Raw genomic sequence first — 24,429 nt, forward strand, 5'->3', positions numbered from 1 at the left:
AATGGAACAAGTTATCAAGAAAAGATATAACTTCAACTTGGCACACAGACAATTAGACAAGGAAAATTAAGCTTATACCATATGATAAAAAAAAAGTATGTTGTATGAAATATGTTATAAACTTATACATCTACGTACAATCTGATATACATCATCATTGCAAAGTATAAAAGTCCAAATAGTACAGAAGTAACTCATCAAATAATGAGTTGAATTTTTCCATATGAAAGAACAAAGAAGATATGTGAAAAGAAGAAAGTTATTTGCCCTATTTGCTTGTTTTCTCCAATTGTTGCTTTGGACTTGTACTCATATGTTTAACTGAGTATTTTAATAAGCTCTCTAAAGTTAGCCTCATTGAATTTTGTCTACCTTTTCAATATTGGTCATGCCCTTGGGCTTTCAAAAATTCTTGTATGATAATTGTTATGAATCTTTGATCTGGCCAAATATGGGAATAGGAAAGCTCTAGAAATGCTCTTTACAGTGACTTAACTGATATCATAAAATTATATTTGAAATCCATCTTCTTTTCATTTTTTTCATAGAGATGTATATTTGGCACATGGCACCATAGGTTTGTTCATGACATTTAAAAGGCATCCCTCATTAAATATCAGCATGCAGCACATCATAAATCGACAAAGTTCCTTGTCTGTACAAGAGTCTAATTTCTTGATTTATACTACAAACCTGTAAATATAAGATTTTGCAGACTTCAAATGCTATGCATTGTGCGCAACATGATAATTTCATTGTGAATTGATTTAGTTTTGAGATTTAACATGTTACTTGCTACTTTTTTGAAATGCTAAATTAAGAATGTAGATCTACTTCTGCATGGATTTACAAAATTATTTGTCTCTTATTGCATTTTCATGTGCGTATTTTTCTTGAATCTTGTAAGTGACATAATAGATCTATCCTATAAAAGGATCTGTTCTTTAGCATGGTTTTTAACAAAAACCTTCGGGTTTGGTAACCACTACTAGAAGATGACTCCATTCTAGCATGACAAATGCATTAATAAGTGACTCCATTCTAGCACGACAAATGCATCAATAAGCAATTCTGTTAGGTTGAAGGAGTCTGTCTTCAATTTTTCTCTTGATCCAGTTGGCCTTTTGAAGTATCCTTTAGAATGTCTCAAAGTAAATGCTTTGTGCAATTTAAATGTCAATTTGTTTTTCTTTGCTATTTAAAAATGGCATAGGTAGACATAAAAAAAATAAAAATGAATGAATTAAACAATATGCAAGAATTTTAATCACCTCTATTTAGTTTATTTTGCATAAACTATGTTTAGTGAAGAACCATCCATTCTACTTAAGGGGTCCTTTATTTTCTCCACATCAAAATATGTTAAACAGGAATATAATTGTTGGAAGCATTTACAAGACATATCACTGGTAAGCAAAATACATCCTATTGCATGCCCTGAGACTCTAGCTACCATTTCAGGGAGTTCTTGCTGATATCTTGGAGCCAATAATGGGAAAGGGCCTTATCCCTGCTGATTTGGAGACATGGAAGCCAAGAAGGAAAGGTAACTGGTTGAAGGAAAACTTATTCATTGAAAAATATAAAGCAGTTGTTCTACTTTTTCTACGAATGCAAAGACCCTATTTGTTTTGGCTCCAGTTGAACATCAATCCTGGCAATAAATACTAATGCATCTTTTAAGAGAATGGAACGGATTGTGTTTAACTTTTCTTGGTTGATTCATTTTAAAATTTAAACATTTTAAGATTTCAGTGTTGTTTTCATTCTTTACTTTTTGGGGGCTTGTTATATGACACCCTATATCAGGACTCTTCAATGGCTGTAACTTCCTCTATCTATGGTTTTATCGATCTATCTGTATATCTATATGTTTCTTTGTCTGTGTTCTATCTGTCTATCTTCATAGTTGATAGTATTTTATATACATTTATTTTAATGTTGGGCTTGTATATGATGATTTAAAAAACTTGTGCTGGAGTTTTTTATATGCTCTTGTTGTAATACTAATGCCTGTTTTTTTATGTTATATCTTTTCCTTTTTCCCCTTTTTCCTTAATTTTCTATTTTTGCAACATCTAAAATTATGTGACATCGAGCGCCTCCAATTCGAAACACCTCCTTTGGAAGTAGAAATCTTCTAGAACGAATATGACAAGTTGGTTGTGACGGGAATATCAAATGGGGTCTTCCATATTGACACATATATGTATACTTGTTTAAACCTTTCATAGTGCACATGATGATGGTTAATAACAGTAGAAAATCTAAAATAGTTAAAATATTATTAAAAAGGTAACAGGCTCCTTAGTTACATCAATCAGAATGTATCCACTTACATTACTTGTCAATGAAGTGACAGATTTCTGAAATTAAAAGTCACTCAAAGGAATGGAAACTAAGAGCATGTATTCCATTTGCATTGAATGCAAGATGTAATTTTCTTTTTGCATTGCATGTGAACTTTTTTCATTACATGCCATTCACAAAGCTGCTTTTAAGCTTTTTCCTAGCTGTTTGTGGTCTATAAATTGCATGTCTTTAATAGAGCTTCCTCTACATCTCTAGTGTATACCATGCTTTTCTTCTCCCTATCTTCCTCTCTAATCATTTCATTGCAAGGATTTTTTCACATTATGTTTTCTTTGAACTTCTTCAAGGCTTATAATCATTTCATTGCATGGTTTTCTTTTGTATTTATTCTTGCATGTTGTCTCTTCCTCTCTTGTATTTTTTGGGGCTCTCTCCTAGTTCGTGATAACTTAGATTTGGTGTTTTCTTTCCTTAGCCTAAACTCAAACTTTGCATGCACGGTTTTTAAGTCATCAATGGCATGTACCACAACCTTCATCTCTCTTTCTTAAGTGCCTTTAATCTTATTGTTTTACATTTATGTCTCTTAATCTAAGTATACCCTTCTATCTCAATGTCCTAAGAATTTGCCTTGTCATCGATTTTCTGACTTTTAGTGATAAGCTTCTCCTACAGAGGTTGAAAGATTTTGACTTTTAAGCAATCAGACTCTCTATTTTCTCTTCCTATAATTGTTAACTCATCATGCTCCGAATTTTTTGAGCTCGCTTCATTTGCTTCTCTTTCTTCCAAAGTATTTTCTTTTCTAACTTACCTTTTCTTTTGTTGAAATCTCTAGGATCCATCTTTTTTATAATCCTTCAGATAGAGTTTTGACACAAACACAACACAATGATTTTTTTTCTTTTGATTAATACATGCAGGGGTTAGGGACCTCTCCCTTTATATAAACTTCTGAAAAAAAGAAAAAAAAATACATTTCAAGTGTGAAGTCACCCTTTAACATTGACACAGATAAAAAGTCATTGAACAAATGCTACCCCTCAAAGCTAGGAGTTCTAAACACAGCTAAATCTTTCTGACTAGGCAAGCCTCATCTCCTCATGCCTAAGGGAAACCTTCCTCATAACCGTAGAGGAGCTAAGAGTCATCTAAAGTGAAGTCTTCAATTCCCATAATCCTTATTCCCATTTTTCACTTCAATCCAATCATTACCAAAGGGAGATGAAAACAATAGTACCATCTCAAGATCCAAGCCACCATGATCTTCCTTTGATGCTGATGGAATTGAAACCTCCACATTTGAATTGTGGGAAGTAATTTAGTGCTTTTTGAAATCTAAATCTTTGGTTTTCTCTATGCTCTCCAATGCAGCTTTAGTCTTCAAAAGTATTGAATTTAGGAGAAGCATTGAGCATATATCTTATTCAACAAGAAGACAATAAATACAAATGTAATAGTTGGTTAATATGTAACTGACTAAATACCCTACCAACCTTGTATAACAATAGTAAACAATGAAAGATTAGAATCTGTTTAAGATTGTGAATGTGCCTATGATTTAATATAATTTTTATATTGTAACAATCCCCCTCTTATTACATCATTTTCTCAATAGTACAAATCAGTAAGTTTCAAAAAGCTTTGAACTTCATTGCTGCAAGTGCTTTGATAAGTATATCAGCATATTGCTCTTTAGTTAAATAATAGTGAAGTTGAATATTCTATTGATGGACATGCTTGTGGGTGTAGTGTCATTGAACCTCAATATGTTTGGTGTGCTCATGAAAAATTGGATTAGAACAAGGTTCAGCACTTCTTGATTGTCACTAAAGAAAGTGGTAGGTTGTTTATCAAGCACACCCATTTTTGTCAAGCTGAGACATAATTACATTGCTTTGCAAAAAACTCCATCTATGATTTGATATTTTTCTTTTGTGGAAGAGCAGCAACAATGGTTTACTTTTTACTTCATGATATTGTATTAGATCCCAAAAGAAACCAAAGCTTGAAGTAGATTTCTTGGAATCCAAATGACTCGTATAATTTGCTTTTGTGTATCACTGCAAAGAAAAATGTTCATTTTGTTTATATTCCAAACCATACTCCATTGCTTCACATATGTACCTCAAAACTTGCTTTGTTATTTTTCAATGTGAAACCTTAGGTTTTTGTATAAACCTCCTTACAACATAGTTGATATTTAGTGCGAGTTAAGTAAATGAAACTCCCAATCAAGTGGCAACAGAAAGAGGCATTCACCTAAGGTAAGTGCAATCTTGTCTCCACGGGTGTCAACATGGGCTTTCAATTGTACATTATGAATTTCTTAAGCAATGTGTTGGTGTAAATAATTATTCATCATGGATATTATTACACTTTGCTTAAGTTTACTTAGGATAATGCATTTCATAGTAGTTTGGGTATGAGACACTTGGGTGTTTGTGCCACATTGGGATAGTGTGTGTAGGAGAAATTCCACCTTTTATGGTGTTGATCTTGTTGTTACACTCCACTCTTGTTGTTACACTCCACATTCAGTGGGTGATCCACCTCATGTGGACTATTATATTATTTCTCCTACCTACCCACACCTATTTCCTACCCACCCTTGTTTCTTATTGAGCCACATGTCATGTTTGTGTTCTCACATATCCCTAGCCTTGCCTATATAAGCAAGCTCATCTACATTGTATGTAATTGAATCATTATTATTGATGAGAATACAGTTTATTCTTGTTCCATATTGTGTCTCTATTTTGTACATTTCATTGAGCTCTTGATCTTGGCAAAATCTCACATGGTATCAGAGCCATTGGGGCTTCATTGATTCGTCTTGAAGAGGCATTATTGCGACGTCAAGAGGCAGATCTGAGGAGCAGCATCTTTTGGAGGCATCCTAGACCAGATCCGACCTTGCCATTGCGTCCAGAAGGCCGTTTCCATGAATTTTGGTTATAAAGTTGGCCTATTTTGGTGAGAATTTTTTTTTTCCCAATTTTGCCATAATCGTATGGATTTTCGAAATTTTTTATATATTTTTCGAAAAAAAAATTTAATTTTCTGAAAATATTTCGTCAAAAAATTTTTTGAAAAATTTTCGAAAAAAAAAAAAATCATTAAAAAAAAGAAAAATAAAAAAAAAAAAATTTGTTTTTTGGGGGGTTCGCAGACCCCCCCCCCCCTGACCCGCCGTACCTGCAAGTCTGTAGGTCTGTTCTCGCCACGTACCGGTCTGCAGCGCCGTCAGCTGGTGCCTTGTTTCCCGCACCACCACCGGACGTTGCATTGTCCACGCCGCCGCCGAAATGACTCGCCACCGCCGCCCTGCATCTCCCACCGTGCCTGTGCCCGCCGCCGCGCGAGCGCCCGTCCTACCGAGTCCTCCCGGCTCTGCACAGGTCCGGCGGCCGCCGCCTCGCTCCGCACGCCGGCCCCTCGGCTCCAGCGCCTCACTCCCCGGCGGTCAACCAAACCCGGAGGACCCGCGCCCGCCACGTGGCAGGCGGCCACTGGCCCGCGGGTACAACCGTATAGCTCAGTCATCGGTACGGCGCCACGTCATTTGCCACGCAAATCTACACAGTTAGATTTCCGTACACACAGTCACCGTGCCACGCAGTCTGTCTGTACAGTGACACGTCATCATACGTACTACCTAAGCATCTGCCCAGTCAGCAGTCCATACAGTACGGACGTCCAGTCAGCAGAGAGGCGAAGTTTTTGCGACGGTCATACGGCCGTCAAATTTGACCAAGTGACTTGTTGACATCAGCGCCACGTCATCATTTTTCAAAAATTTGGCAGGCCCCTCTCATTTGCATTTTTGATTTTGCAGTTCAACTTTAAATGGCCATAACTTGCTCATTTTTGCTCCTTTTTTCTAGCAATTTTTTTTGAAATGGACTAGAATTTCGTGCTCTCCGCAGTGGTGAAGAAATTTTTTGATTTTGATGCACGGATTTTTCAGAAAATGCAGTTTTTGGTGACTGTACCTGAGTAATCCCAGTTTTTGCAACTTCAGAGGCTTCGTTTGGGGTCATACGACCTCCTTTTCAGGTGCCTTTTTTTTGAAAGTGCGTATTTTTTCGTCTACTTTCACATGATGCTATCAGATTGATGCCATTGTAAGTAGAAATTGTACTTTCAGATTTTGGCCATATTTGGCTCTCTTGGTGAAAGATCCCTGATAGATCTTTGCTGTTAACCTGCTGTAATTTTTTTATTTTTAATTTTGTTTTCCTGTTTATTTAAGTTTTTCTTACAGAACTAGACAGAAGTGCAGAAAGGGTTGTTTGTTTTTGTGTTTTTGATTGTTTAATAGCATAGGAAGGAATAGATAACAGCAAATATGAAGCAATACTGAAATAAATGAGGTATACAGCAAAAGTCAGAATTATTGCAAATCGTACCAGGCAGATTTGTCTGAATTACAAAGCCAAACAATGAATCCAATGTATTTCCCAAGCTCTCATACAAATTCAAAGTCAAACTGGAAGATGAAGAATGTTCTCCAACCCCACATACACTGGAAGTGAATACAAGCAATACCCTATACACCACGTGGTGTATTTGCTGCAAATGGCATTCCTCCAGCTGCAATGAACCACGTCTCCACTGGAAAGATGGTAGGCCACGTTGAAACCCTACTGAGAATTGATGCCTCTGTCCTTAATCACCACACACAATGCCTTATAAGTCCGGTGCCAAAGATTGCTGAGGGCTACGTCCCAGCCAATCCTAATCCTGGGGTTTGCGTCCCAGTCTAGAAATCGCTCTCCAGAGCAAATTCATACAAGTTGTCAAATATGCAAAAGATGATGATAGAATGAAGCTCCTATCCCCTTATAACCCCTCTCAATTGCAAATCGAACCCTAATTGTCTCCAAGTGGCATGGTCTAGTGGAAATGTTATAATTTCTTATTTTAAAGTGGTCATGTTGCTAGAAAATGACCTTTTTCCTCATAGACAGAAATCCGCTCACTGAATTGCCCTGAGACCAAAGAGAAAGATTTAAAGAATTTCAAGATCTTTCCAACGAGCTATCACACAATAGGGTGCGCATCCAGATGAGGCCAAAAATCCCCTTATTACTCCAAAATGGCTAACAACTTAGCCTTATTTAATTATTAAACGCTAACTTAGGAAATATTAAAAATATAACCCAAATAGCCATAAAATGCCCAACTGACATTACAAACCCTAAAATCATCCTGTCACCTGTCTGTGACTGAAGTCGGAAATCAAGGATTCACTGGTAGTCTCATCCCTAAAATCTAGGGATGCTCCTAAAATTTAGGAAACAAGCCCAATCTCTCTGAAACTGAACCCAAAGAGGCATCTCATGGAGACCCAACCTTGGGCATGATCAAACCTCCTAAAAAGTAGGAACTGCCTCCTAAAAACAAGGAATGTCTCCCAACTGATCAATAACTGCTAGAATACCAAGTCTCCAACACTGAATAACCATACCGGGTCTCTGTCCAACCCTGTCAGCCTACAAGACCCCATAATAAGCTGACTCACATGTCTCTGCTAGACTGAGCTAGAGTGGGGACATGACACTTGGTACTTGTATATTTGCTTGAATCTCAGTTAGATTCATTGCACTATTGATTGAAGTCTCTTGTATCTCATTTGAGAAGCTGTAAAATTTGCATCATAAGTCCACTTTGCCTTGTTTTGCAAGTGGCTCATTGTAATCGCACTAAGTATGAAATGCCAAAATCATCACTTTAGGGGGGGTACTTTGATTGAGTGAATTTGGGGGGGTGTCTCTTGTGCTTTTGTGCTCTTGTGTTCCTTCCTTTTTGCTGCTATGGGTTCTTCTAAGTTTCCTCTCTTAACTCCCCATAATTATGCTACTTGGAAAATTGATGCATGGAGTAAACTTATGGAAAAAGGACTCACTTATTACATTGATGGAACTATTGTTGCTCCAGCTGATCCTAAGGCTGATCCAATTGGTCACTTAGATTGGCTCACTTAAAATATCATGGCAATTGGTACCTTAAGAAAGTATGTATCAAAGGATCTCATTTTTCATATTGAGAAATGTACTCTAATCAAGGATGCTTGGCAAAAGTTTCAAGACTTGTATGGTCAAGTTGATGAGATTAGGGGATATCAAATTGATAGTGATCTCACCATGTTAGATCCCAAGAACTTTGATACTATACAAGATTATGTCACTAAGGCAAATGAGTTGAGGGCACAACTCAAAGATTGTGGCATTGATAAGAAGGATACTCAATTGATATTCAACTTGATAGGCAAGCTTCCACAAGAATATGCAGCATTTGTTTCTAGTTTCCAAACCCATAGGATGACAATGGGTTCAAGCTACACAATGCCTACATTTGATGCTTTCAATGAAATGTTGATGATGGAACAAACTAAGTTGATAAGCATGGGCATTCTTAAGGCTTCTAAGTCTCAAGCATTAGTGGCAAATCAAGGGAACAAAGGAAATCAAGGAAAGGACAACTCAAACAAGAAGAAATAGCAATCAAAGCATAAGGACAAAGCACCATCTTCTCCAAAACAAGGAGATTCATCCTCTTCCAAGAGAGATAATTCACCAAAGAGGGAGAGACCTACTTGTGCTTATTGTAAAAAGATTGGTCATGAGGAGCATCGTTGCCATTCTAAGAAGATTGATGAGCTTACACATATCATCAAAAAGCATAACATTGATTTGCCTAAAGTCTACAAGAAGGATGATTCATCAACTTCCACTTCCTCACATTCAAAAGGAAAAGGGCAAGCATTCATGTCTTCTACAAGTGGAAAGACTCACTCTTTTGGAACAAGAAAAAGAAAAGCTCTATGTGCTACTATCAGTCATGATTCAGAGAGATGGCTTCTAGATTCAGGGGCTTCTCATCATATGGCATCTTCGCAGTCTATGTTCTCTACATTTGAGCCTTGCACCATGCCACAGATTTTGATGGGCAATCATACATACATGGATGTGATTGGGAAAGGATCTATTGACATTGGGGATAACTCCTTCAATGATGTGTTGTGTGTACCCCACTTGACAAACAATCTCCTTTCTATCTATCAAATCACCCATGGCGCAACTAAGAGAGTTGTGGAGTTCACACTTGACTCAGTTTTCATTAAAGACATGGAGACTAGAGCTATCATTGCGACTGGGGTGGTTGATCATGCATCTCGGTTATACTCCTTTTCAGATTTTGTTGATGATGATGATTTCACATTTGATGATTCTACACATGATGATCACACTTATTGTGATGGTTCAGTTTTTGAGGAGAACTTTTGACACTTGAACATGGGGATTCTCACATGTGACCCCATTCTCGAGTCTTGTATTTCATCTCCTCATATTGATATCACATCACCTATTGCACCTGATGATGCACATAGTGCGATAGTTTTGCCTTCATGTGATTCAGTGTAGCAGGATAGTCATTGTCTTCCAGCTTCAGATTCATGGGATGATTACTTGATAGATATTGCAGGTTTATTTATGGAATCCTACATTGCAGATTTGGGAGACATCATTGATGACATTCATCTTCTCTTTGATGAAGGTGATCCTTCTTCGATTGTTGCGAGGGCACACTCTGACCCTCTTGTTCATTCTCTACATGATCATTCTTTCGAGGTTGACATGATTGTGGATACTTATGTACAGCAGTTGGAGGAGGTCTCTTTATGTTTTGAGGAGACATGTGAGTCTTTGGGACATGTTCTACATCCGTCTCCACTAGATCTTGGAGTGCCTTTTTCAGCAGTGTGGCACAGTTTACCACCTTTGGAGGGGGTATCTTTCAACATCGACATGGGGACACTTGAGCAGTTTTCAGAGATTCCTTTCATCATGAGTTTTCTTCATACATCTTCCCTTCATGATTGGGGAGACTTCATGGATACACCTTTGGTTTTGTTTCTTCCTAAGGGGAGGAATGTTGTTCGACGTTCATGGAGCAGTTTCTTCATACATCGAGCTTCTATCATTGGTGCAGATTCTCCATTGAGGGGGGTCACAGTTTGACTTCTCTTCTTCTCTCATATGGGGGGGACTTTTTCCTCACATGGGTTTTTGTTCCTCACATTCTTCTATGAGAGTTCTCTTGTATGTTTTTCATCTCTCTTTTGGGGGAGGGTTTTTTCCCATTGGGTTTTTCTCTCTTTCCCCACTTTGTGAGAGATTGCATGGCATAGTTTTGCTTGCATTTGCATATTGTACATGGGTACCTATCATGGCCTAGTAGCCGGGACCCATCTTGCATTGTTGACTTGAGTCTTCATTCCCCTAAGTTGCACTTAAGGGGGGGTGTTGGTGTAAATAATTATTCATCATGGATATTATTACACTTTACTTAAGTTTACTTAGGATAATGCATTTCATAGTAGTTTGGGTATGAGACACTTGGGTGTTTGTGCCACATTGGGATAGTGTGTGTAGGAGAAATTCCACCTTTTATGGTGTTGATCTTGTTGTTACACTCCACTCTTGTTGTTACACTCCACATTCAGTGGGTGATCCACCTCATGTGGACTATTATATTATTTCTCCTACCTACCCACACCTATTTCCTACCTACCCTTGTTTCTTATTGAGCCACATGTCATGTTTGTGTGCTCACATATCCCTAGCCTTGCCTATATAAGCAAGCTCATCTACATTGTATGTAATTGAATCATTATTATTGATCATTTTCTATTGATGAGAATACAGTTTATTCTTGTCCCATATTGTGTCTCTATTTTGTACATTTCATTGAGCTCTTGATCTTGGCAAAATCTCACATAATGTCTTGGCACATTTCATCTAAAATATGAAAAAATTGATTCTTTTTTAATCACATTTCTACTCCAAGGCAATAATGTAGGAGCTTGAGATTTGTCATTTCAAATGATGGTTTGAGATTATTGTTAGCTGCTTGAAACATTTATTGAGAACTCCAAGTTGAACAGATTGTTGACAACTTGACATAAACAATCAATATCACAATATTGCTTCTTGCTCTCCAAGGTAGAGATTGGGATCATATTGGTTTGTAGTGAGTCCATGACGTAGGAGATGCACATTGATCATGGTGTACTTAGTCTTGGGGAGCTTGTTGTAGATCACAAAGGGTTTACATAAGTCTGCATACTTTTAATTACTATTGAGGAACATCTTTCAAACTTTTTCAATGCTCCATTTAGGAAGGTACATTTAGCATCCCTCTGATGAACTTGCTAATCAAATTGTGTAGCCACTGCCAAAACCATCTGGATAGTCTTGATATTGGCAATGGGGGGAAAGGTTTCTTAATAGTCAATGCCTCTTTTTGTGCATAGCCCTTAGCCACAAGTCAGGCCTTATACTTTTCAAAGCTACTTTCTATTTTGTATTTGATTTTGAAGATTCATATGAATCCAATAGCTTTCTTCCTTGATGGGAGATCAACAAGTTACCAAGTGTTGTTCCTCATTAATGCTTGATATTCTACATCCATGGTATCTTTCCAAGGTTTTGACTCAAGAGTCTACTTAACTATTTCTAGTTTTGAATTTTGGATTAATATCCACATAACATAAAAATTCATTTCTTCACAAGACCTATTTTGGTCTTTGGCCCCTAGTCATCTTTGCAACTCCGTTGGACTTCGCATCTTTCATGGTGGTATAATACCACTTAGGTTTTTTTTTTTTGCATAGTAGACACATGGAGATAGAGGTGGATATTGTTCTATTGGAAACAAGAACTCTTCTCAGGCTTGTTCATGAGATCTTCTACATGGTGAATGTTCTCAAGTTCCTCTTCTTCAATCACTATTATTTTGGGTGATGGTGATGAGGACGTGATGAAGTTGATATCTCTTCAACTCTGAATTGTATAAAAAAAAATGAATTTCAAGGATTCTTCATCCATTTTTTGCCTCTACAACATGGGGATGTGAATGAACATTGTAGACCCAAGCACTTTCAGATGTGAAATGAAGGGCTTCTTTTTGGCCCATGCTTTTTCAAGAGTGATGTTTTCAAGTACTTTGGTGGGTGCTTAGTTCAACAAAAATATAGTTGTATGGACTGCTTTTTCCCAAAATGTAGGAACCAAATCTGTGTTCTTTAACATACAACACCATTTTCATGATCCCATTTTATTGAGGTGAATATGTTGTGGTCAACTATCTTGTGATTCCATGTTGAAGGTAGTTCATGAACTCTTTGTTAGTGAGTTCCATCTTTCGATCTAAGCAGATGGCCTTGAGGGAGTGACTAAATTACCATTCAGCAACTTGACATATTTTGAATTTGTCAAAAGCTTGATCTCTTTTGGTCAAGCAAGAGACCCACATTTTTTGGTATAAATCTTGAAAATATCAAGCACAACTATGATTTGGTGTTATGGTACCACATAGATTGGTATGCACCAATTCCAAAGGGCTAGAGGCTTTGGTTTTTGTTGTAGGGAAAGAAGCCTGATGTTTTGTGAAGAGTTTCAACCCTAGGTGATTATTATTCTAATGTTTTCTCATTAATAACTCAAAACATAAATAAAAAATAGCAGAAAATAAAATTTTGGAACATTGCATCAACCACGCTTTAGCTGAAGATTCAAATTATGAAAGCATAAAACAAATACTCAAATAATTACACCTTCAAATCAGTTTTTCATTCATTTGAAAAACTTATAAGGAAAACTCTCCAAACTATCCACCACAGCTGCACAGAATATATCACTTTATGCAATTCTTCTATCTTGTGCCTATCTTTATACTATTTAGGAAAATTCTAAACTGCAAAAGCCTTCTTATCTCTTACAAGATATGAGTTGGAAGATAAGTCTATAAATGTATATCTCTTACAAGGTGAACCAGTTCTAATTTTTCTTTGGTTGTGAGGATAAGTCTTACATCTTTTCTCTTCCCTTGATAGGCCCTTTTCCTTTACTTTTCTTTGTTTTAAAGAGCTAAATTATTGTCACCACCCTTCTTGCTAGCTTTTGACTCCAAGTTTCCTCTTGGATAGAGTCATCCCACAATATTTCAGAAAGAGAAAGATTCTCTTGGGCACAAATGCCCTAAACAAATGCTTGCCATGAAGATGAGAACCCATTCAACGCAAAGTTTGCTAGCTCCACGGTTTCAACCTTCTCCCCAATTGTTGCAAACTGGTCACAAAGTTGTGTCACCTTCATCAGGTAACTAGTAACTATACTTGATGTACTCATCCCTATAGATATGAGTTCATTTTGCAATATAATATTCCTATTTATGTTCTCACTCTAGTAAAGACTAACCAAAGCACCAAACATCTCTTTGACAATTTTTTTTAAAATAAATGAGGAATTAAATGATCCTTCTCCACATCCATGATCATCTGCTTGCTTTTACCTCTTTCTTTTTATGAGCTACCAATGACTACAAATCTGTAGGTGGTTGCACCTCATTTTTTACGACATCTTAGAGATCATTCTCTTCCAACAACAAATTCACCTTGACTTTCCAAGACAGGAACTTTAATGCACCTTCCATTCTATCCTCAAATTTGAGGCTAGATGTAAATAATTATTTTTCCTTTGCTCAATAAATTCCTAGATTTAGAAGAATAAACTGTTCAATTAAAAAAAAAAAATACATACAAAATTTGCCCTAGCTGCATTGGTTTGAAATCCCTAGCCGTTTGATTTTATATGCCCTAGCTATGGGCTACAAAAACCAGGTGTAAATACCTTTATTTTTTTTTAAAGAAAAATCCATTGAAACCCTTACCTCCATTTATAGAGAAAGACCAGTTACGATTTTTTCAATTTTGGTATGTGATTTTCAATAGAAAATTTGCTGCAATTTTCACAAAAAAATTGCAATTTTCACAAAAAAATTGCAATTTTAGGTAGAACTAGTCCATGCTTCTCCTTATGTCCTAGTGCTGTGATTTTACTAGAAGAATAGCCTATGATTTTTGTCAAACTCTAGTTGCTATTTTTATACAAATATAATGGTTACAATTTATTAAATAAATTTGTGTTTTACAAATGAATTAACCCACGATTTTTCTCTAAAATTATGAATTTCAATTGTAAAACCCCCAATGACTTTTGCAAATTTCTTATATAATCCCAACAAGCAGCCTTGATACCATGAAGTGTTTCAGCCCTAGGCTATTGCTGTCCTAGTCTTCTCTCATTAAACAAGTCAAAATTAAATTATTTAACAGTAGAAAATTAAATTTCTGAGCATTGCATCAATCACACAACAGCTGAAACTTTAATTTATGAACGCATGAAACAAATATTCAGATAATTACACATTTAAATTAGTTTTTCGTTCCTTTGAAAAACTTATATGGAAATCTCTACAAATTGTTCATAGCTGCACAAAATTTAACATAGTATGTCATTCTTTTATCTTGTGCCTATCTTTATACTATATAATAAAATCATTATCTATAAAAGGTCCTTATCTCTTACAAGAGATGAGTTGGAAGATGAGTTGAAATCATTAATGTATATCTACACTTTATTAGAGTAAATTAGCTAAATAAAAAGACTTTACCTTTTCTACCAAAACTGAAATGCAAAATAGAATAATTCAAACCACTTCCAACATATTCACACTGAACTTGTGTGGAAGTTCCTATCCAAGATAGAAACTCGTCATTTCCTTAAAAGACATTTAGAGCAAAGAACCTTTGTTTTCTTCATGGGGGGAAGTCTTCACACCATGTCTCATTTACCTAAGGCAAGAAAATAGATCAAATTGGGATGACCAAACCTATTGTCGAAGAGTGGTAGATGTTTGTGTCTCATTTACCGTGGCCTTTTCTTCATTGGTGACATCAACCTATTGAAACATTTTTCAACCTCCAAGGCATGAGTTAAACTTCACTATTATGAGTTTTGTCCTAAATGAGGCAATTTCTCACCATTATGTTAGTCAAATTCATCCTTCAATTTGTGCTCTACCAATTGAATTACAGAAAAGGTTCTTAGTGAGCCTTGGAATGTAAGAACATTCGGAACTTGACATTTTTGAGTCTTTAGTGGTAGAGAAATACTATATATAATTTACACTTCATAGGATGTATCATCACTAAGTGAAACTTGACCATATGAATTTGAATTGGTTAGGTTGTAGAACGACTATTTTTCTCTTATCATGGGTTTGGATGCACTAGAATTAATATACCAAAGGACTTTTAGAAGTGGAGACATAACTTTGTGAGCATACAAAAAATCTTGATTATAATCACTTGTTAAAACAACATTCCCTTGTTGCTTCTTTTTCTTTTTCTGCTAATGGGGATTCTTCTTGTCCCCCTAAGAATAGTTTTGTGGCTTTTGCTATCTTGATTCACCATTAGCAAATGAATTGTAACACCATTCTTGGACAATGTGTCCCTTCTTCCCATAAATGAGACACTCATTTTTTGAGTAGCTAGATTGTCTTGCTTTTGATGAACCTAATAGACCACTTTGATGTTCAAGTTTTTTTCCTCTCTTGAGATGTGAGGGCCTATTTTCTTGGCAGCTAGTGGCCTTATCGTGAATTGCCTCCTCTTGTTGAAGAAAATTCACCAACTCCTCAAATGGTAGCTTTTTCCTAGCCACATTCAAACTTGTGACAAATACTCAAAAGGTAGGGGTAGTCTTCTGAAGACGATAGATACAAGAAAGACATCTAGCATAGTTTCCACTAACTCTTGTAGTGATGTCCTCAATTCAACTACTCTTTTGAAGAAAATTTTCAACTTCTCATCATTTTACATATTTAGGTAGTGTTTGGATTTTGTAGATGAAGAATTAGATATTTATTTTTTGATTCATAGACAATTTGAGACAATCCCAAGCCTCTTTAGCAATCATTGTTTTTTTGATGTGAGATTGAACCTCAATTTAAACATTGAATAGGATGATCAATTGGGCTTCATGAAATTTCTCTACCCATCTACACTTGTAGTTGGTATGGTGATTGTTCCCATAAAAAACATTCCACGAATACTCAAATTGCAGATGAATTTGGACCTTGGTTTTCTAGGTCAAATAGTTGTTACCTCTTACCAATTGAGAACATAGTTCCAAGGTTTGGACTCACTTCAGATTCGGCAAGCTGATTTTTGACTTGGGCCTGAACTCAGCACCCAAACTCGACAAATTGAAAATCATGAAATATAGATATTTATAAGGATTTAAAACTTGTTTCATGTGCCCTTCAATAAATAAGCTTTAGAGAGACAATAAACAAATCAAATAGAATCTATGTTGATATACATAGGTATACATTGATCACGAGTATAAAAATGAATTATAATTGTTAGTTGAAGGTAACAATGTTAGATAAATAGATTTTAAATTTTAAATATTGTCAAATGTATACAAATCTCATGGATTATGAAATCCATTGCATCAAAACCCTTGTTGTTGGTTCTGGTACAAGGTCGTGTATGGGTATGGGGTTTTGTTACAACAGTATGACAATTTTTTTCCTTGGGTATGGTACGGTTGTAATATATATATATATAATATTTTATAATAATAATATCTGAATCTCTGATAGTATGATAATTCATCTTTGATTAATGATATTATGATAGTCACAAAGATAATTGTCTAAGTTGTTGGTTTCAATCTTCACTCCCAATCCCTCTCATTGTGATCAATTTTCTTATGTGATGAGATTGCACTAACTAGTGGAGGCTAGGAGTGGAGATTGCAATGGGGTTGAGGAACAACATCCCTTGTCGGGGTTTGGGGGCAGTGCCCCCAATGGGTTCAAGGGATAGTGCCCCTTGTGGGGGTGTTGGGGCAATGCCCCCAATGGGGTTGAGGGGCAACACCCCTTGTAGAGTCTTGGGGTGTTACCCTTGGTGTGTTCCTTATCACAATATAGTGCAGGGTTGAGGGGTAGATCTCCTTGCCACCAAGCCCAAATTAAGGCCTTTGAAACCACACAAACCTTCATGGTGCACACCATTTTCACAATTTTATCACTTAATGGCCAAATCAAGCATTTGTTTTGTTTATAAAAATGTTTTAAAAGATGATTATTTATTTTTAACTTTTACTGTTTCTTTCCCCAATCACAATTGACTCTAGTCCCCTATTAGGAGATAGCCTATTTTCCATTAATTAAACACATCTCATCATACTTTTTATATGTTATTATGCATTTGTTAGCTCTAGGGAACAATTAGCATGCATCATACAAGGGATAATCAACATAGCCAGGTCTAATCCCCATTTAATCCTAATAATCAATTTTAGTGGAGATTGGGAAGTATCTTTGTTAGGGCACTAGAAAACCATCCTCCACAAGTAGTGCCTTAGTATGATGTAACATATGCCCGTTCCACCGCAGGCCTTATCCATTGCCTTTGTATGATGTAGCACATGCCCATTCCACTGCAAGCCTTATCCATTGCCTTTGTATGATGTAGCACATGTCCATTCCACCACAGGTCTTATCTACCTTGCAAGGTATTAATACTGCCTTTCCCTAACAATTCCACATCCAATCCTAATAAAATTAATAATAAATAATTTAATGTAAGCACATTCCCATAATTTTAAGTATGACTGTCATGCATATTGCAGTCTACATTAATAATACTATTAAATTCTGCATAAGAACATTATCAGGCTTCATATATTAAGCATACATATTAAGCACATCCTGCTGCATACCACCAAGAACAAGGATGTTACTGCCTGTAACTTAATATTAGTTCTGATCTGATCTGATCAATGTTGATGTCACTGTATGCTTTTGATTCCTTTCCCTTATATCTCTTCATGTGAGTGGTCACACCTCTTCATCATGTATGCCCTTTGGCAAGAGACACACCCTTTCACCATTAGCACCCTTTGAAAGAGTGCAACTCTTCATTATTTCTGCCCTTTGAAAGGGACACAGCATTTCACAATCAGATCTGCACTTCTGATTCCCCAAATTATCCCCCCTCAAATGAGGTTCTCTTCGCTCTTTTATATCTCATGTTTGAGGGAGTCACAACTTTTCATTTTATATCTTTTGACCATTCATTAACTTAATTAAATTTAATTATTATTCTTTTATATTTTAATTTAATTTTTTAATATTGTAATTTCTTATTATTATTTATTATTAAATTCTATTTCAAAGCGGGGACATTACAATCTCCCATGTTGGTTTGAATAAGGTCTTGTACCTAGTAAAGTTGTTGTTCCTAGCTAGTTACTAGTGGGGGACTTATTCACATGACTTAAGTTTACTTAGGTCCTGTTGATGTGTTTTTCATGCACATGCAAACACAGAATAAAATACTTTAAGTATCTTATCCTCTCTTGAACAAAGTTTCCTCGAATGCTGAAGATTTTGTCTAAGGATCAATCGTGGCAACTCCAAGGTTCTTGTATGTAGGGTCTCTACGTGTGGATAAGCTTTGTTGGTGTGATGTGATTATGCTGGAATCACAAGGGGACTTACGTTTGTATGCCTGAATGCTTGATTTGCTGGAACTCAAGTCTTATCTATTCATTGGGCGATAAAGAAATATCAAAAGCATAGGGTTTAGAGAATCTAATCTAGGACCTAGAATGTAAGAATATAGATGAATGACTAGGTGGAGTCCTACTGGGCTAGGTCTCACCATCAAACTGAACAATTCGACACCAGCTCAGTGCAATCTTCTAAGGGATGCTTCGAATATGTTCAAATCGTTACACCAACAGACACTGATCACCATTCAGTTAATGCATGAACAATAGACGCATAACAATTCGAGATTAAGCTCATTCAATGCCAGTTGACCACGCAAGGTGCCCTTACAATCAGTAAGAGGCTAGTGGTATGGACTAGGTGGATTAGACATGAGTGCATTCAACAATTTTCTCCATTCAATCTAATTATCTACCATCAAATTTGAAGATCCAACAAGAAACCATGCATATTGCAAGAAACAACACATTTCACCTTAACTTCAATGAAAGTGGAGTTCATTTACAATTTAGGCAACAATTTCTTGCCTTCTCCTATTCTATTCTAATTGCTATTCTATTTTTTATTCTATTCTACTTACTATTAGCTATTCTAACCACTATTAACCAACTATTAACCTTTACAAATGAAGAGCCAGAGCTTTATATAGAGAGCTCTTTACATTTCAATGGCTCTGATCAATTTAAGATCAATGGCCAATATTTTACAATGAAAACCCTAATTAGGGTTGTTACAAGAAACTTGTTGTCCTCATTTTTGTTTTCAAAAATGAAGGACCATTACATGAATTTTTGTGAAAAAATGAAAATTTTACTCTGTGGCACGCTTCCCAAGGCATAATTTCGACTAATCCTTGGACTGGTTTAATCCTCAGTCCATCCTTGAACTACATTTCGAATTTCGTCGCATTCTGGATTTGTTTGCTATGTCTTTCCTTCAATTTCGGGTTTTTTCTCCCTGACTGCAGGTGAGAAATTTCTCTTGAATTGCAAGTTTTAATGATTTCCATTGTTTTTGCCTTTGTAGGGAAATTTTTGACTAATTACAAGTGCACTTTATTGAAAAATAAAAATTTGTAATTTGCTTTTTATTTCCCCCCTTTGATGCTTTTTGGCTTTTTCAGTTAAAATAGGGATTTTTTGGATAAGTTACAAGTAAACTTGTAATTCTTTTCTAAAACCCCTACTATAATGGCTTTTGCTTGTAATAGGGATTTTAAACCCCTATTACATATGTGAAAGTTATTAAAACTCGTAGAGATTTTATTTTCCCTTTACAAGTGAAATGTAACTTGCACATCTCTCTCCAAAACCCGATTTTGCCTAGAATTAAAATAAAGTGACATTTAAAACTTGCTATAATGCCCAAAAAACCCGATTTTCTCTATAAAGTGCATTTTGGAGGATTTTAAATATGTAATTGCATTCTAAAAACCCGATTTTGCCTTGTTGAGGAAAAAGTGACAATTAAAACTTGTTATATGGGAAATAAAACCCGATTTCCTCTATTGCATGTAAATACATGAATTAAAAGTTGTATTTTCTTCCCAAAAACCCGATTTTCTTCTCCTAAGTCATTTTTTCACAAATTCTTCCCAATTTTTTGTGGAGAAATTCAAGGAGTAAGGAGGCGATTTTGTAGCAAGGCGATTTATGTGGGTTGAAGAACACGTTGCTGCTGTTTGGTGATGATTTACCCTCATTCTTTGCAAAAAATGGTTTACCACGTGGTCCCTTGAATCCACATTTTGGAGGATTTTTACTTTGCAAATCAGCAATCTCCTAAATCGTTTTTACCTCTCTTACCTAGGCGTTGAAGTTGGGAGAAGTTTTCAGTCATTCTTTGGGCCATTTAAGATGCATTTGATGCCACGTTTTGGAAGGTTTTGGTGCCATGTTTTCATCTCTTCCTTAGGCGTTTTGCTTTGGGACTCTTAGGTGTGGTTCCTCTTTGGCATTTTGGCCCTCCAAACTTGCATTTGCTGCCACGTTTTTCAGCTTATGGTGTTTTGGTAAAAAAACGTGGCTAGGGTTTTCAATTGCAGATTCTCTATTTAAGAGCTATTATTCTTTCTTCCAAAGATTGATCATCTTTTGGAGAGGCATTTTCAGATTGAAACAAGGTATGATTTCTTTTCTTTTCTTGTTTCATTTTCTTGTTTTCTTATTTTCCTTTCTAGTTGTAAATTTGTAAATATGTTGTTCTTGCCCCAAAAATCGGTTTTGTGAGAGAGATTTTCCCCCTTGATATGCAATTTTTGAATTGCATTGATCTTCCCCATTTTCCATCTTTACTTGTATTCGGGATTTTAAATCCCGATTACAAGTTGGATGAAAATCTTTGTTCTTCCCTTATGGTTAAAAGAATTTAACCATTTTTGGTTAAAATTTCAAGTTGCAAAAATGAGAAATACCCATCCTTTCAAAATCGGATTTTTAGAACCGGATTACATGTTGAAAGTTCTTCCCATTTTCATGAAAATGACATTCCCCGATCTTCCCATTTTTATCCATTCATGTCACTGTTGTGACCATTTCACACATCGCCCCATTAAAATGGGGACCCCCTCTTTTTGCTTTTGTTTTGCCTGTTCTTCTCTCTGCTTTTAGGGTTTTGAGTAAGTGAGTGAGTCGTCTGGACTAGGGTTAAGCCTTAGGGTTTCCTTTTGATATTTCAAGCCGAAGTCCAGTCAAATTTTGAAAGATTATTAAGCATCCTCGCGTAGATTGCAATTTTGAAATAGGATGAGCCTACCAGGAGGTCAAGTATGTCTCAGGATGAGTCCAATCAAGATTTTGAGGGCAAATTCAAGTTAGGTCTAAGTGATAGCATTTTAATGATTAAATTATGCAATTTTGTCTGGGTGAATTTTGGAAGTAAGGTAAACGATTCCTGGCCTTGGAGACGACCTAGCCCTGCAAGATCAAGTGATCTGAAGACCTAAATTTTGATATTTTGGCTTATAAGGGCAAATTCGCTCCTGTCCCTTTCTCAGGGACCAGGGCGAAAATGATATTTAGTGCATCTTGGTTATTGACTTGTTTTATTTGCTTTCTGCAGGGTCGCCAGGGGGTATGATCGAACGTGAATTGAAGATTTTGAAGATTTTGAAGACTCAAAATGACAAGTTTTTAAAGTTTAAGGCCAAATCGCTCCTGTCCCTCACTGAAGGACCAGGGCGAAATGGCTTACTTAGATCATTTTGGGCCTTGGTTGATCGAACTGAAGCATCAAGGACGCAATGAAGAACGAAATGAGCATAAAGGAGTATCCAGACTTGGTCGTTGGCAATGAAAGATTGAACCTTTAGCCTAGCAAGACAAATTCGCTCCTGTCCCTCACCCAGGGACCAGAGCGATTTTCTTCAAACACACCTTCTTGGACATTTTTTCGGATTTGGGCTCTTGTTCATAGCTTGCAAAACGATGATATCTTTCCCAGCAAAGGAGATTTGAGATGAAAATTGTAAAGATTTGACCTTTAAGACAAAATCGCCCCTGTCCCTCACTGAAGGACCGGAGCTTGAGTGCCTAAATTGCATTGTCCTCACAAGATTTAAATGATTTCGCGATTTGAGGAGGACAAGGAAAGTATGTTTTGCTCGTTGAATATAACTTGAATGGACCATAATGAAGAAAATCAACCTAAGTAACTAAAGCGCTCCCGTCCCTCACCCAGGGACCAGAGCGATTTTTAAAAGGAAGCTCCTGTCCCTCACCCAGAGACCAGAGCGATTTTCTCAAGAGACAAGTTTTTGGCAAAGGATGAGCAAGTTTTACGTTTGGGATGAGTAAAGGAAGGCATAATCGCTCCATTGAAGATAATTTTGAAAGATTGCAAAACACAAGTGGAGCCTATAATGGCCAAGGCGCTCCTGTCCCTCACCTAGGGACCAGGGCGAAAAATGCATTATCAAGTCTTCCCTTCCAAATTTGGTCGAATCCAGGCCAAGGCACAAGATGAAGATGATATTTGGAATACTTCAAAGAAGAACAAAGTTGCAAAGACCATAAAAATTTGATGAAATTGGCTAAGGCGCTCCTGTCCCTCACCAAGGGACCAGAGTGAAATCTTCAAATTTGCCTTATTGCCTAGCATTTTGGAGTGTTACTTTCGTTTGCAAGACTCAAGATGGATTAAGGAACAATGTTTTACGCCTTGAAGATATTTAGATATTGATATGATTAAGGATTTGTGCCATGGACTAAAGATCACTCCTGTCCTTCACTGGAGGACCAGGGTGATTTCTATAGAATCAATCATTCCTTTCCAAAACCACGTCAAGGCGAGATTATGCAAAGTGAAAAATGTCCTTAGGAAGATAATGAACAAGGAACTAACCTCAAAATCGACAATTTTAAGCTCAAAAGCAAAAAATCGCTCCTGTCCTTCACTGAAGGACCAGGGCGAATATCCTTGGAAGAGCTCATTTGGTATTGGAGAAGCGAGTTAGGCATGCATGGAACAAGCAAGGAAGATCATTGATTGCCTTGCAACATGAATTGACGATTGGAAAAGACAAGGACCAAGGGCAAAAGGTGGATCGCTCCTGTCCCTCACCAAGGGACTAGGGCGAAAATGTCTTAAGATACACTCCTTCCATAGATGGAATAAATCAAACTCAAGATTCCAAGCGAAAAGGCCATTTTGGACGTCTAGGATAAAACTTTGAATGCGAAAAGCGAGAAATGCAAGGCTAAAATGCATGAGGCGCTCTTGTCCCTCACCCAGGGACCAGAGCGATATTATTGATGTCCCAAATATCTCCCATGCTTAGGTGCCAATTTTTTTTGAATCGCATTAAATGCTAAATCCGCTAAAACTTTGAAATATTTTTAATTAAAATTGGCATTTAATGAGTTCGCATAAGGCATTTAATAATTAATTTAGCCTTTTAAAAAATCGAAATTTTAATTGCAAAGGCATTTAAATTAATTATTATTAAATTAAATAAAAAAGAGCGCTTGAGATGTTATTTTAATATTTTTATAAAGGTCGGCCTCCTCTTTTATTTAATTTTTATTTATTCTAGGCTTATTTTCCAAGTCGGCCTATAGCAATTGCAATGCATGAGCTCCTATATAAGGGAGGTATGTTGAAGCATTTTAATCCATCATTCAATCATTGTTTAAATGCGATTTGGAGAAGCAATAGAAGGAGCGAAATCTCATCCAAGGAGAAGTGCGAATTTTGATCCAAGAAGGAATGCGAATTTTGTTGGAGGTGGAGCGAGTTTTCCTCAAGGCGTTGAAGACCCAAAGGGTGGTGAAGTTGATGAAGGAGGCACATTTGCTAGAGGACTTCGATCTTCATTTTGCCTAGCGAATTTCTTAATTTTTGCATCGTTTTTTAGAGCTAGTTCTCAAAGAGAGGTATGGCAAGATCTCCCTCGTTCAAATTTTTGAAATTTTGAATTTCCAATTGCATAGTCATATTTAGGAAATGATAATTCAAAGACTTATCATGAAGTTTCCTAAATTTCAAAACTTAAATCCAGTCTATATTTCTACGTCCAAGGTATATTGCTCATTATGAAATGTTGTGTAGGTGTCAAGATGGCGACCCCAAAGGCAGGAGCATCCACCAGTCGTCCGACCCTCATGAAGGAAGATCAAAGGAATGAAGAAATGGAGACCAAGATCGTGTCAAAGTGGAGCAACATTGGAGATACCA

The 24,429-nt window shown here is 36.5% G+C and overlaps 1 protein-coding gene across 3 annotated transcripts in view; it reads left to right on the plus strand.

Moving 5' to 3' along the window:
• Positions 1-24,429, plus strand: part of LOC131046360 (cytochrome P450 97B2, chloroplastic) — a 250,436-nt gene that overhangs the window by 82,271 nt on the left and 143,736 nt on the right. For all 3 annotated transcript variants that reach the window (XM_057980093.2, XM_057980094.2, XM_057980092.2), the window contains exon 4: positions 1,462-1,546. In XM_057980093.2, coding sequence (XP_057836076.1) covers positions 1,462-1,546 — 85 coding nt within the window. The remainder of the gene's footprint in view (positions 1-1,461; positions 1,547-24,429) is intronic.

This window comes from Cryptomeria japonica, chromosome 8 (genome assembly GCF_030272615.1).
Source record: "Cryptomeria japonica chromosome 8, Sugi_1.0, whole genome shotgun sequence".
Lineage (NCBI taxonomy): Eukaryota > Viridiplantae > Streptophyta > Pinopsida > Cupressales > Cupressaceae > Cryptomeria > Cryptomeria japonica.